We start from the raw sequence: 16,014 nt of genomic DNA, 5'->3' as shown, positions 1-16,014 counted from the left end.
AGTTTATTTTGCGACACCACGAAACAAACGATAGCGTAAAATGAAACGATAGATGTTTTTATATCGTCATCCGATATATATTGTTATATCAAACAGCCCTAGGACACAGTATATAACATTTTGTTACAATGATGTATCTGGGTATACCTGAGAAACTGCTTACACGTATCTTTAGATTTCTATTTTGACTGCTTCCAGCACCCATAACACCAGTGCAAGACTAATACCCAAACATCAAGCGGTTCATTAAGAAACTTGCCACTGACGACTCACGTTGACCACATAGCCAAATGACTGAGATAGCAAAACATCAGGCTGCCATTGTGTTCTTTGAGCACGAGTCAAAGAACAGAAAGTGCAACATGTCACATGTTGAATCAACATAGGCAGCGCATATGTAAAGATAATTCTGGCACAACTAGAGGTAAAAAATGTCCTGTTAACTTACGAGTCCACGTGATTCTCAAAGGACAGGATGATGGGGAAAGGCGAGGTCTTGAAGGCACACTCTGCTATAGCTTCAATTACCTCCTAAATACCCAAACACAAAGAATACAAAATATACCTGTAAATTACAACATAGGCTCAGTGTTGGATCATTATCTAATTAATGTCATGCATAATGAAAACACAGGAGTTTGCTACTGGTTTCCAAGAATTACTAAAATGCCCTTAAAAGAAATATCGAAACCTTTTGAAGTCATTAACTACAGTGACATTGTTTTGTCTATGAACCTGAATACAACAATGTGAACAAAAATCCCATACAGTAGGTCATCGATTGCAGGTATTTAAATAAATGTGAGCTGAGCGATATTGTTGAATCATTCCCCAACTCTGCTGAAGACAGTTCAACATCCGATATTAGATTTCTAAGCCACTCATTGTCTGAGTCAATTACACCATCATTAACAATAGTGGCAGTTCAGTAAAAGCCTTCATTTCCTCCAATAAAAATCTTTGTCTGTAACTCAACCCCTTCAATCTGTAGCTGTCTTCCATCTTTTACAACTCTTCTCTTTTTGCATTTCACTCTCAGACTAATTGCATTAGGCTTGTTCTGCTTCTTCTGTTACTTTCATTAGATCTAAATTTCCTCCATCAATCAGTTCACCCATTTCTTTCTTCTTTTGTCTTGACACTACTCTGCCCTTAAATTTTCATGCCCTTCTCCTCCTATGAAAGCATCTCGTCGTCAGTTAATTGCCCCTCGGTGCTTCTCTTTCTAGGGTTATTCAGCGCATCCCTGTTTCTTACGATTTGCCATCTGCTCCTTGCACGCCCCACTTTTTGCTTTTTCTATCTCTTCTTCAGTCTATACTTGTCTGTTGAAATGTGTTTTTTAAATATATATAGTTGTGGTGAGGTTTACTATTGCCCTGATGTCAATCAAAGAAAAGGGAAATCAATTAAATGAATTAAATCAAACAGTTTGTAAACTCTTCTCTTCACTCCCCTTAGTACAGCATTTCCCAGGGAACATTGTTTGTTAGTTTTGACCATGATCACACTTAGAAGTGTGTCTGCATTTTTATTTTGCAAGTATTTATCCATTTTTTGTCAGTCGACCATTTTTAAGGTCTGCAAAAGAGTAGCAGAACAAGAAAGAACCACAGTTAGCTCCTAGATTAAGAGCTGTAGACACATGGTTGCACGCCTCCAAATCCTCAGATGGGTTCTTTTTATTAAAATAATTCAGTTTATTTGACACCAGTGACCACATGTGTCACCAGATCAATAAAGACTGAAATCCTCCTTAAGTACGTACAAAATATTGACACATCAATATACTGTATTGCATCCCTGAGGGATAAGTTATTGAAATTTTTATTAGAAAATGCAGGCTGGATGAATCCCCCATCTCTGTGTGGGAGGAAATTGTGGGGAAAAAGTGGACAGACACATCCAGTATCACAGAATCAGTGTGCTATCTATTTACATCTACAGGCCAGTGGACACTCTTTCAGTGATGAGGATGTACACATCCTGGACAGGAACGCTGGTTTGAGTGGGGAGTCAAGGAGGCCATTTACGTGAAAAGGGCAATACCATCTGTGAAGCGAGGAGGGGGGCTAAGGGTCCATCTTTCATCATCTTACAATGCTGTGATTGCAGCCATTCCCCAACTCTCTGTGAATGGGACCCATGGCCCATATATATGAACATTTTTGTGTGTTAGAGCTCTGACTTCTGCTCAGGAGATGAGGCGTGAAGTGAGGAGGGAGAAGGTGACTTTTTTCCAGACGTTGGTGTTCTGGGAATCCATCCTAGCTCGGAAACCGTCCTTCAGCTATTGTAAATTTTTCTAATGGTTATGGTTAGGGTTAGAGTTGGTCAGAAGTCACCGTCAAATAATCATATGGGTAGGATAACTTGCCAAAGTAGGACGGTTTCTCAGAACACTGGTCTGTTGTCCTTTCACTTGTTTGGTTATAGGGACCCCTTTTCAGATGATAAATTATAGGTATGATGTTCATATTTTGAATCAAGCCACGGCATGTGAATGCCTGTGGGTTCTCTTCTTCTCTGCCTTTGGCGTGCCACGTACAGTATGTGGCCGGTCTGTCTATTTTGGCCACTGTCTTTATGATGGCGGGACAACGTGGTGGCTTTCACAAACCAGATTAGATTAATTCTGAGTTTATGACAATGGATCCGTTTATTGGAAGATGAAATAACACAGAGAAATGGTAAATGGCCTGTACTTGTATAGCGCTTTACTAGTCCCTAAGGACCCCAAAGCGCTTTACACATCCAGTCATCCACCCATTCACACACTGGTGATGGCAAGCTGCATTGGAGCCACAGCTGCCCTGGGGCACACTGACAGAGGCGAGGCTGCCGGACACAGGCGCCACCGGGCCCTCTGACCACCACCAGTAGGCAATGGGTGAAGTGTCTTGTCCAACGACCGAGACAGCAACCTTCCGATTACAAGACGACCACCCAACTCTTGATCCACGATCGCCACGATCCACGATCGCTCCCCAGTGTGTACAATATTCTTTTTTTCTGTTAAAGCTTCTGCATTTTGTCGTAAAACTGAGTACGTTTACATGGCTAACAGCATATTCAGCTGGCCTGAAAGAACTCTTTGAGAATTTTTTAAAGATAAAATGTGGAGAAATCCTGCATCTAGAATATGTGAATTTATGCATTTTTTTGAATTCACAAGCTTTTCAGTGTTCTTCTCTTTAGATATTTTTAAACCTGATTTAGTAACGGATAAACCAAATTTAACAACACACTGTGTTCTGTTGTTATTTAATTCTAAATTTAAATTTAATAACACAGCATTGTTAAATTAACCCTAACAGTTGGGTTAGTAGCAGTGGGTGAATGATCTGTTGAGCAGAATACCCTTCTGTGAAAACGTTCACTTTGCTTCCCAACCCCCAACCAAGCCCTCCCCTATATCACCATCACCATCTCTCCTTGTGTTACCTTGAAGGAGATTTCAGTTGTCATGGTGAAGCCATGGGTGATAACAGGCTCTTCTTCTGTGGTGCGACCCTTCCAACAGTCCAGTTCAATGCAGCGGCACCCAGAAAGGAGGACCTGTTTGTACATCTCGACCGAAGAGTTGCCTGCGAGCTGGCCGGCTGCACCGAACACACGAACACAAAAAACAGCTCTTACAGGTATCGGCTAAGTTGATCCAAAAAGAAACAGGATGCCCACAAAAGCACATCCTCCCACTTTTCAAGAGCTCATTAACTGTATTGTTCGTCACATGCAGTAAAAACAATACAACTGTCGTTATCTGAAGCAGGCAAATCTCATCACCTTGTCACCATTAGCGAAGCAATTATCTCTTCACATTAGCAGCATGTTTCCACAAAATAAGTGGAAGTGTGTTAAAGTGAGAGGCAGCTATGTTCTCACTTGGTGTGATGCCATTCATTTACTTCACTCTTTTCTCATTTTTTCTCTCAAAAACTTGTTTAATTGACATCTTTAAGCAACTCCATGAGGTGAAATATTTCTTCACAATTACTTTAATTTTAAAATGTAATTTACGATGGGTCAATAACATGAAATGCTTGTCCTGTTATCAAACTAATGATTCTGCATGGCTCTTTTTGTGTGTGAAGTTGTGAAACACAAATGCCTCATGGACAGAAATAGACTCCACATTGCAACACGCTTCTGCTCCCTATTAGAATAGCATAGTATGAGTCACTATGAAAATACCTAAAGAAAAACACAGTTTGTGAGGAGAAAATTAAAAGACCTCGTGTTTGTTTTTCTCATTTCTTCATTCCACCAGCTATGAGGCTGGGCTATTACAGAAAATTCAATTTTTTCCAATCGCTGCCGAAATCTGATCCACTTCAAAGATTCAATGCTCTTCAGTTCCCCCCAGAATAGATTTGAATAGATGAATTCTAATATCCATTGAAGAGAAAATGGCCTCTCTATTGTGCCAGCCATGCTTGTGCACCGCAGGGAGTTACTTTGACTACCAGTCCAAAGAAATATTTAACTCATGAATATCAAAATCAAGTATCATGGCATGACTTGATTGGATAACCTCTTGAGAAGTAACACAAGAAAGGGAGCCTGATATGCAAGGGTGCATTTGATTGACTGACCCACGAGGTATAAAGTTGAGTGTATTCACTTCAACCATAATTGTATTTCTAAATGAACGACTGATCTTTTCATTTATGGGAGAATAAAGGATCTCCCTGTGCAATTAGTCAGGAGGAAAATCAAGTTGAACGTGATTGCGCAAGCAGACCGATAGAAGAAGTTTTAACGTGTGTACGTGCTTACCTGTGAGGTATGTGTTGTGTGAGGAGTTGATGAAATAGTGAGAGAGGGGAAGGGTCATGTCTTCACTCTGGTCCAGCTTCTCAGGAGGAATGATGCTGTTCTCTTCTGCATTCAGGTACCTGGTGAAGCCTTCTGCTGAGATCTGACCTGCATGAACACAACAGCAGTCAGCATCCTAAGCGTGAAAGCATTTTTTTTGGTTCAAGCGTCCAAATCTAATTGTATTGTGATGTTCTCTGTTTTTCCAGATGGCAACAATTTCCACAAAAAAGACTACAAAACAACAATGAGCTGATTTGCTAACTGTGTATTTAAAGCTTGATACAGATTATTCTGTACATTGTTCATTTTCACACCTAAAGTTTATTTACTTTGGTCCAAATCAGTTGATGAGTTTGTAGACTTGTGTCTTTTTCCTGTAGTTTGGTTTCTTTTCACACAGAAAAAACAAGTAAACTCCAGGTGAACTCAACTGCGTCACTGCAAACCACATGAGAACGCTCACTTCAGTTATTAGTCAGATGAGTCTGGAGCGTTAGGAACAAAAGTAAACTTGTCCAGAAAGGTGTTCTGGACAAGTCGATAACAGAGAAACTCTCTGCGCATCTGTGCTGCTCTGCTGGATCGCAGAATAGAAAGCACACCAGGCTACAGGAAGGTGTTTAGGTCACACTCGAAGCGTACACCTGGCGGTTGGGTCGATTGAGTTTTCACCACAAATGAACCGCTCTGGATTCCTCGGCCTCAGTCCAATTCCAAACAAACTCCAAAGCAGTTTGGGATCCAATAACTCAGATTACCTTGTTCACATCTGCACAAACGAACCGCAACAAGGAGGGAAAATATCAGAGTAGAAGTAAACTAAAAAGTGCAGGTGTGAAAACACTCCAAAAGCTGTGCTGTTCCACGTGCTTCACTGTTCACTGCAGTGATCATCTTATCTGCTTTTTCTTGAGTCATCTGACTCAGTATAGAGCTATCTGCCAAACCTTGCAGTTATTCTGATTTGAAGAAAATTTGCAGATGCCTAAAGTTTTAGAAATTTATTTAAAAGTTAAATCACAGAATTGTCTCGTTTTTCCAGTGGAAATTAATGGGCAAAGGGGCTGAGTGCCAAAGACAGGGTAAGGAAGATGTAAAGTACTGGCAGACGGAGTAACATAATGTTGGAATTTAATTTTCTTAATGAGATTTGTCACCGTGTTAAACATTAAGAATGCCTTATCCTTTTAACTGCACAAGCTAAAATATGGTGCGTGGCATATGGTGGCATATGTGTCACAGATTTTTTTCCCCACCCTTTGCAATGCCTTACATGAATTTTTTAACAAACTGCAACATAACTGAACATGGCTATGAGAACATTTGCGTGTTTTTGTCAGTCACTTTTTATAAAAACATTATTTCCACATTTCAAATGGAGGTGAATGGACTGGCATCCCCGTTCACCTGTGACTTTAATAAAATAAAAGCAACTTTTGTTTTCTGTAAACATGTGCCTGCATTGTTCTCCACCTTTAACCTCCTAAGACCCGAACTGTTTCATGGCATGCATTTTTAATTTCTCTTTGCTATTTGGGCTGATTGGGACCTGATGAATGTAAAAACAGAGAATTACGTAATTTTTTAAACCTGCTTTAAATTTCGATAGAACAGTGGCAGTATAATGTCCTCTTAAGTGGATAACAAGCCCTTGTAGAGCAAAATTTGGTATTTTGGTCTAGACAACCTAAAATGTGATGTCCACATATGTGAGCGCCAGGTCCTAGGAGGTTAAAGCATTACAGTGGGTGTGTGACTGATGGTAAATGACTTTCTTTCGTTTCATTTAGGGAAACTCGTTGTTTCCTTTAAGGGCTGTCCCTCAATGTTTTCCTACATTTAACTCTAGTAAAATACTGTGTTACAGTACATGCTTCTAATTATTAAAATTCAAGTCTCCCTTTGCTCAGCAGGTAGATTAACATATAAATGTACTTTTCTCCATTTCAGGCTCCACAAGCTTCGGCTAATATTGCTATTATCACTAAGTAATACAGTGATCTGATGAAGCTAAGCTGCCCATGGAGCTGTTCCTTCCTCGTTGTTGATTGGTAGTCACGGTCACTCATGATAAGCTTTGCCTGTTGGCTGCCATCACTCAGCTAATCTTCACTGAATGTGCTTGAGAAAGTGAATAACACTGAATAAATAAGTAATAAGCGGTTGATGAAAAGCTCCACATCTCCATCCACACGAGATCATATTTCCATACACATTACCATACACATCAAACACCTTGCCTTCATGAATTAAATTTTGAACATATAGTTGCTGCTCAAAGCAAAATACTTCCTCCACCTGCCTACACACACACACACACACATACACACACACTTACTTGAAATTACGCTAAATATGCTAAGTGATGCAAGCTTGACGGGTGCAGCAGGTCCCTCTGGCCACTTTATGCTAATTAATGCGGTGCCGCCCTCTGCAGAGTTGCTGGACTAATTAACGCTGGCTGCTGTCTGTGACATCTGAGCTCTGTCGCACTCAGCGTCTTACTCCCTGCTGACTCCCAGGATCTCCCTTCGCCTGGCTGAGGTCTAACCTTTGTATCACACATTCCGTGCAGACAAAGAGTTTCCCCATCTCTCAAGACATTTGTAGGTCAAACACGGAAAAATTGTGTTGACACGGCTGGGATTGTAATGCAGCCGAACCAGAGTGGGAACATACAAGTGCTACTCTCAAGGTGAAACCTGAGAAGAAATTCTACAGGAAGATTTGAGCCAAGTAAAACTTTAGCTACCGGTCACAATAACGGCTCATACTGAGAGGAGAGGAAATTGGACAGAGATGGATTCTGAATTTCACCCGTAAGACTAGAGAGCTTCCTCTCTACCATTCAAGTGAATAAGCCAACTATCCACTCTTGAATTATGAAAAATTCTCCAAGTGTCTCGTTTCATTTTGTATTTCATTCATCTTCCTTCAAACGATGTCATAACATCTGAGAGAGCACAGACTGAAACAGTCACAGAAAGTGATTCAGCAGTGAAGACATGAATGAGAGGTATAAAATAAAAAAAATAAACAAAATCTCCAAGTCACAAATGGAGAAAGTGAAACATTAAAACGTTTAATAAAGACTAAAACTCTTCACCATCATTAATACACACATTTCTGGAGCACATTTAGTTAAAGCATATGGTTTTCTGTTTATCCATCAACAGGGGGGCTTTTTACCCCGAGCTAAACACAGACTGCGTATCTAAAAATTTTATGCCACCTAAAATCCACGTATGTTTTTACGAACATGAGTGTCCTTGAAAGAGGAGAAACTATGTTTATGTGTATGTGTGTGTGTGAAGGTTGCATGTGGAGCTCTGGACCCCTCTGCAGAGCAGATGGCAGCACTTCCTCCGGCTAGATAAATACTTCACGTGGGGAAATCTGTCACTGGGACAGGGAAGGGCATGCTTCCAGAGAGCCTGGGACAGGATGAACACACAACATCACAGTATGAGCACATGGCTGTGATCAGAGTCAAACATTAGGCAGTCAGGATGGATATGTGTGCTTTAAAAAATGACTTTTAACTAATTTAAGGACCCGTGATTTATTCGGTCACATGTGCAAACAGAGTAAAGTAGGCACTTTATTCAGGGGAGATCATTAAAAAGACAAAGCTTCTAGTTTAGTATAGTTTCCATAAAATGTTTAGATAATCATTCTCTTCTTGCACCAAAGACATTTTTTTGAATTCCTGACACAAAAGCATTATTTAATCCTCCAGATCTCCAGCATAATGACAAAAAGTATTAATAAGCAGCTTTATATGGGAAAATGCTGTATTCTACTGCTCTGCCATATGGACCCCTTCATAAAAACCACCTGTTATGTTCACTTGACTGCTTTCTTATCTTTTTTCAGCTTACTACTTACTCTCAGCGACTACATCGAGGTAACCATTCAAGCCACCGATACTTCTGTCGAAACCGTCACTCAATCCTTTAGTAAAATTTGAATTTATGTCGCAGCTGAGCTTATCACAGTTTGATTTGAGGTAGAAGTCGCGTGACATACTGTTAACTTTAACTGCAAGTGCATTTTGTTTTTACATATAGATAGGCAAACGTGTTAACCACTACACTAACACACCAAAAGACAAACCTGAAAAAAGAAGATAAGAATTAGGTTCATAGTATCCGACTCCTGGAAGCTCTGTGATGAATTATCAATCTGTATTCCAACTCCTTCTCCACCACAACCCTCCTTGAATATGTAGCTAAGAAATCGGGTGCATTGATGACTTCCCAGCTTTAACAGTTTTTGATGTTTTAAGCCCTGAAGGAGAAAATATACTAACAAAAAGTAAACATATAGAGTAAGTAATCTAAATACAGCTATAGATGGCATATTCAAAGGCAGCGATTGGTTTGACACTATGGGGAGAAAAATCAACCCAGCATTTTGCTCATAATAAACCGTACACGGTGTACGATAACTCATCCATTTTGGCACAGTTGTGTAAGATGCTTTTCTAGCACAGATAAAATTTGAATTGGCAAATATAAGACCTTGCTGCCTGATATCTGGAGTGTGATGTTTTCCAGTACTGGCAGCTCTGGGTCTACTGACACTTGAGACATCATGAAAGCACAGCATGTCCAGGAGTGCTGGCTCACCAAGACGCATCCATCTCATTTCTTTATATATTATTCTGTATCACTCCTAATACTCTAAATATTAAAACTAAAGTCCTTCTATTAATTAAGATGGTTGACATCTATATACAATTTAAACATGGGAATGAAAAAAAGACGAGTGCGTTTAAACAACAACAACAACAACATGTTACCGCTTAGACAACATATAGGTCACATTAAACAAATCAGCAATTAGGAAGCCAACACACATAATAAAGTGAAATGATAGCAGATCAAGAAATGGTGCTGAAGTCCTGCACATAAAACTAAAAAATGAACTGTAGGTTTATACGTTTTAGATTTACTGCAGTTTAATCCTTTGAAAGGAACCAGGCAAACTATTTATTGCCCTTTCAATTTTAGGTACAAAGCCTTGCATTATATTACACAGACAGATAAAGACATGTGAAGAAGAAAGCCTTTGCCAGAGTCTGGGAAAAACTGCTTCCAGTGAAATTAAAAGGGTAAATAGCACTTGAATAACTGATCGTCAGGAGGTGGGAAGGTTTTGGCACTTTGCTGGTCTGGAGCATTCAAATATGTGTTAACTCAATGCCACACTCCTCCCAGGAGTGGACATCCCAGAAAATTCATCCCAAGGACTGCAATACTCTGTATTCTCTGAGTATTGCAACTGCAATACTTTAGCACAAGTTGGGAACAGGTGGAACATTTTGGATGGCGGTGACGTGTGTTTGACTGTGAGTGTTTGGTATTTACAGACTCCTCGGCACCCCACTATGTCCCCTCACTTGCAAAAGCTTTGGACACCATCCAGCAGTCTCTATGGCAACACCCCTGACAAATTTATTGGTGGCAGCGGCTGGAGTGCAGGGTTGGTGGAGGAGGACAGTGTAAAAACACACAACGGGCATAATGTACCGGTGTTTTTCCGATAGTTTTTACTATAAATCACTTGCATACTATCATGAAGTCGATCTGTACTAAAAGGTGTTACGTGCATGTCTGTGTACACATAAGCTTGTCAGTGTGCCTGGGATTGTATTGACAGAAATTTGAGCCACTGACCTTTCTGTGCCAGCAAAGCATTGGGTTCATATTTGTCAACCAGCAGCTGGACCTGTTCTGGTTTGAGAGGAGGGTAGAGTATCTCGTTCAGGCGAGGGTCTCGCTGTTTACTGTTAATGAAATCTGTCATCTGCTCCACTGTGAGGTATGGTCGACTCTTGGCTCCCCTGAGCAGAGAAAGGAATGGGGCAGAAATTAGAAAAAATTAGACAAAACATCTTAAAGGGCTGCTAAGCAAGGTGTGGGTGCAAGGACGGGATTAAAAAATAGCACATGGGGAAATGAAACAAGGAAAAAACGATGGAGGGGAGGAGCTGTAATTAAGACGCAAAAAGATGCGGCGAGGCAGAGCGGCAGACATGCAAAACAACAGGATTAAATGTTGTGTTTTGAGTAAATTATGAGAATTCATTAAAAACGCCTTTTGCATCCAAGCCTGTTCGACTAAATTATCCTCTCCACATCCTCCTGGCTCTCCTGCTACCTCACTTAACTGTGATTAAAATACAGATTTATGACTTGGAGTAGCGTCGGTCGAGCTGGCGTGCTTCCTCGGCTGATGGTCTCAGTCTCTCTGGGCCAAAGGGCAGTTCTGCTTCTGCAGCACGAGAGGCCAAACCAGCTAGGCTCGAGACGTCACAACCAGGGACATTAGAACACACTTTCCTGGGCTAATTAACGTCTTATAAATGGATAAAAAGATCTGGCTTGAACCTGGGAAACCAAATTTTCCTATCGAGGCTACAAGTATGAAAAAAGCAACAGATGATTTGGGAAAAAAATGTATCAATTGTGATTTTTTGGACATTTTAAACTGGGAATTCCCGTATTCTTTGGAGGTGGAAAAGGTTATTATTACCACACAGAGAGAGCAGAGAGAAACACAGTACTTACACTTCAGAGAAGATGTGGTCCAGCTCAGGCCGAGGGCAGATGTTGCTCAGGAACATGCTATAGACCTCTGGAGTGAAGTCCTCCTGGGGAATGGAGTCATTCTGCAGCAGACAAAAGTAAGATAGGTGAATAAATTGCAGGCAGTAGTGTTCGGACGTACTGTGGAAGGGCAAAAGAAAAAAGTGGATTTAAAATGTTCAAGCTGATAGATAAAAGATACTTTTTCCACAGTGACAGGTGCTCTGGAGAAGACTTTTCTTGCATGCCTCAGTGCAACAAAACTGTGTTTTTATTAGTTAAATAAAATGTGTTTAACTCTATTTTCAGTTTAATGCACTGATCCTAACGTAGCCTTTTTGTAAAGGCTATCTTTCATGTAGCATCTTCTTTATCTATGAGACGCTTACTTGTGTATATCTATGTAAAGTAATGAGTATGTGCGCAGTAAAGTGAATTTTATATTTGTATAATCTTCGGATAAACAGAATTATTTAGTTTAGCCAATTTAGCTTAGCTCTACACGTTTTGAAAATTAATCAAATCCCTTGTAACTGTTGCTTAAGAAAAATATATATAGTAGTATTTCCTTTTTAAGGACCTCTTTCAGAGTAAGGTTGGACACATTGGAGCAAATATTCTAATTTCTGGAGCTAACTCTGTTGCTTATCATCTGGTTATTTGCGTCTCTGATGTCAGACTTGGTTTCTCACATGACATGTTCCCCTTCTGTTCTGCCATCGTGGTTTGACGAGGAAATATGTTTTACATCAGGTCGTGATGTCCTGACAATTATAAATGCAAGCTTTTAAGCTTGCAGTAGTCAAGTCCTACTTAAAGGATAAAAATTTGGAAGTGGATCTTCTGAGTGTTATTGATACTATATCAAAACTGCATCTATAACTAAAATTTAAGAAAGGTTTGTTTATTTGTCATCCTTCCTACACGAGAACAATGTTTATGAGACCTTTCACAGAACTGAGTCTGCGTTTTTGAAAGTAACAAACAATATTCTGATATTCTGCAGATTCTGGTTGTTCTGTCTTAGTTATGTGGAGTCGTGTGCTGCTTTTGACACTGTCGACCTTGAGTTACGCATGGAGTACTTCGAGCACTGTGGAGAAGTTAAGGGTTTGACTCTTAACTGGTTTAAATCCTATATTAAACACTTAACATTGGAAAATACTCTTCTGCATTAGCTATTATAAAATCTGGACCTCCAGAGGGGTCTGTTCTTTATGCTTTGCACATGCTCCTGCTACGTCAAATTATTCACAAGATAGAATCTCTTGATGATTTAACTGTATTTACACTTGGATCTCGGATATCACTGTGCCACAAGAAGGCTCAATGAGTGAATTTTGGATAGAAGAAACTGATGCCACATTGTTTGGCTCTCAGATATTAACTGAGAGGTCGAAGAATAACCTGGGCTCCTTAACTCTGTTTATTATTAAAATACAGGCTAACTTTGGGATAATCACATTAGAAGTTTCACAGATAAATAAAACTAAAACATATATTTTCAAGCCTTTGGAAACTGATGATTTCTGGAACTGTGACTGGTGGATTGGTAGCTACTGGTTTATTTGATGTAAACACTGTGAGCCATAGCCATACCTTTTTAGGAACCTGTTTATTCTATTTTATTTTGGCGTAAAGAACTTTGGTTTTAAATGTACTTACTTATTATTAAACTTTCCCTGCATACTAAGAAATTTCATGTTGTGCAGACTTCCTAGTTAGAGTACTGCTGAGGTAAAGACATCTATCCACTAACCCACTAATGTGACTAAAAGAAACACAGATCTGTCATTCCATCTGCCGTCTTATAGTTGGCCCTCTTGAAGCAATTGCAGAGATGCAAATAACAAACAGCAAATGACTGCCTGCAATTTGCACTTAGCGTCAGGGCTTCTTATAGAGCTATCAGAGGCAAACGGGTGTGATAAAGACACAGCGTGCTCAGCAGCAGGGAACAGCATTTTGCCAGCAAGAAACAGAGCAGAACCACACAGTCTTAGAAAAGACCTGGAAGGAGGGAGGTGAGGAAGGATGCACAGAAGTAGGGGGGATGCAGGTCAAGCCCTGTTGAGACTCAGTGAGTCATTCAAAAGACATTGGTGCGAGCTGGGCTGTGTATGTGCTTTTGCCTGGGAGTGTGTGCGTTTGAGGGATTAACCGCAATACCATTTAGCTGTAATTACTTGTGCAATGGAATAACAGCAAATCCCAGCAGACCTTCATACAGCAATCGGTTTTTACCTCCTGCTCTCTCTCCCTATGCTAATTATGTATAGCTTGTTCTGACTGTGGGTGTGTGTTTGTATTCCCGTGTGTGTATATTTATTTATTTATATATATATTAATTCGATTTGTGTTCAGAAGCCATTGATTGTAGCCAGAGTTGGCCACAATTCGCTAATCAGATTAAAAATAATAAGTAGCTATAATCAGCTGAGATTACATTTAAAATCAGGGTGCCATCAGATCTTATTGTACATGGTCAAAGGTTCTTTTATTGCGTTTTGAATACATTTTATATTACTGGCAGTTCTTCTTGTAATCGGAAGGTTGCCGGTTCGAGCCCCGGCTCCGACAGCCTCAGTCGTTGTGTCCTTGGGCGAGACACTTCACCCTTTGCCTACTGGTGGTGGTCAGAGGGCCCGGTGGTGCCAGTGTTCGGCAGCCTCACCTCTGTCAGTGCGCCCCAGGGTGGCTGAGGCTACAAATGAGGCTTTCCATCACCAGTGTGTGAATGTGTGTGTGAATGGGTGGATGACTGGATGTAGTATAAAGCGCTTTGGGGTCCTTAGGGACTAGTAAAGCGCTATACAAATACAGGCCATTTACCATTTACTGGGAATCAGTGTTTCTGGGATTTGATAAGAAAACTGCAGAAAAAGAAACTGAAGCCCACTTGTATGCACACAGAACACCTGTGCTTTGCGTCAGGTATGTTATATATTCTGATTTTAACCAATTGAAAATGCTGAATATCCAAAATGCATTTCATTTCACTACAGACTTAACCTAAGATATAACCTTTTCAGTGAGTAATTTAAATGTAAACACGTTATATGAGTTCAGTCACATCTGAAAGTGACCTGACCCAATTCCAATTAGCTTTACAGTGTGTTTGCCTTACTAGACACATATCAAGTGTGCGTTCAGAGCAGCACCGAACAGCAGTTTCCCACTTCTAGGGATGAAAATTGTTTGCTACTGTTTGAATACAGAGCACTGTTTGCACCTCTATGCATTAGGGTGCAGCGTCTCTCTAGTGGCATCTAAAAAAAGGTAGCGATAAAACAGCTTTTGTCATCTCTATTGCTCCCACTGGGTCTATTTGTTGCATTACAACCCAGGCTAAATCCATTCTGTGCTGGAACTCATGCAGATATCCAGAAAATAAGACGAATAAGCACAGCCGCAATCAGTTTGTGTTTTAAGAGATGAGCTGAATAGTCAAAACAGAAATGGATGGATGGAAAGATGAAGGCAACTGTACATAAAAGAGACAGGATGAGATGGAGACAGAAGCCGGTTCAGGGACGGAGGAAATATGAGGCGACAGTAATACTGGAAAAAAAACAGAGAGCTTCAGTATTTTGGAGTCTCACTCTGCCAGAAGGGAGGTTACAGCTTTCCAACGCTGTCTCCACTCGTTTCCTGTCTGCCGAGAACATCCTGAAGATACTGTAGGGAGACAAAAAACATGCTGTTATGAGTAATCACAGAAAATGCCACACACGGAGAGAAATTCTCACTCCTTTAAAGGCTGTGTGTCAAACGGATGAATTCGTCACAGCATTTAACTGACACATATTAAGATTATTCTGTGAAAATGTAATATTGTAGCAACAGCTTAGGAGGGAACGGAAAAAAAATAAAAAGGGCGAAACTACAGGCCGGACAGAATGCAACACTAAAGACAAATATTAGACTCAGATGATGCCTGTGTGGGAAAAGAAATGCAATATAATAAGGGAGGGGTAGAAGATGGGACATCAGGATTTAAATACTGCAGTCTAACAGCCTTGCAATGAATTTTACATTCATAAAGGTTACGCAGTAAATTTCTGTTTATGCTGAAATAGTTGGAGAGCTACTGATTCAGCTTATTTGGAGCATTAGGAAGCTGTGCAATAATGCAGCAGCATAAATCTGTTCCTAATATGTTTGCTCTCATAGATAGATGGGTGGACTGAGATAAAATATTGTAGTTTTAATATTTTTAATATTCACATTTAAACATGGAAAATAGCTTGATTTTAATACTGCTTACAGTGAATTGCAAAGTTTTCCATGGCAAATGCTACTTGTGTACATAAAAGCGACAACTCTTCATGAATGCGATGCCACACAGGCCCCAACAAAGATGAGGAAAGAAAGCTTCCCGGCAATGGTGTCATTTTGCAAATCACACCAATTTTCATCATTGCTGTCATAATTTTTATTATCATGTCATTGTGCTTGTAATGCTATAAAGTCTGTCTCAACAGAAGCATCTTTTTTCTTGCATAAATAAACAAAAGGCGTGCAGATGTAATGTTTCTTTATGATGTGTGCATGTAAATAACGCAAAATGATCTCAAATCACATCACATCGTCACATCAT

At 40.1% G+C, this 16,014-nt stretch overlaps 1 protein-coding gene across 1 annotated transcript in view; it reads right to left on the bottom strand.

The window, feature by feature from the left end:
* Positions 1–16,014, bottom strand: part of plcb1l (phospholipase C beta 1-like) — a 120,298-nt gene that overhangs the window by 31,727 nt on the left and 72,557 nt on the right. Inside the window, exons 7-12 of the mRNA XM_013908729.1 lie at positions 15,017–15,092; positions 11,397–11,497; positions 10,503–10,669; positions 4,780–4,926; positions 3,445–3,602; positions 449–531 (exon numbers count right to left, since the gene is read on the bottom strand). Coding sequence (XP_013764183.1) covers positions 449–531; positions 3,445–3,602; positions 4,780–4,926; positions 10,503–10,669; positions 11,397–11,497; positions 15,017–15,092 — 732 coding nt within the window. The remainder of the gene's footprint in view (positions 1–448; positions 532–3,444; positions 3,603–4,779; positions 4,927–10,502; positions 10,670–11,396; positions 11,498–15,016; positions 15,093–16,014) is intronic.

This window comes from Pundamilia nyererei, unplaced genomic scaffold (genome assembly GCF_000239375.1).
Source record: "Pundamilia nyererei isolate P.nyererei 1_Seehausen unplaced genomic scaffold, PunNye1.0 scaffold00013, whole genome shotgun sequence".
Classification (NCBI taxonomy): Eukaryota; Metazoa; Chordata; class Actinopteri; order Cichliformes; family Cichlidae; genus Pundamilia; species Pundamilia nyererei.
The sequence above is the reverse complement of the archived record's forward strand: the minus strand, read 5'-3'. Positions and strand labels throughout refer to the sequence as shown.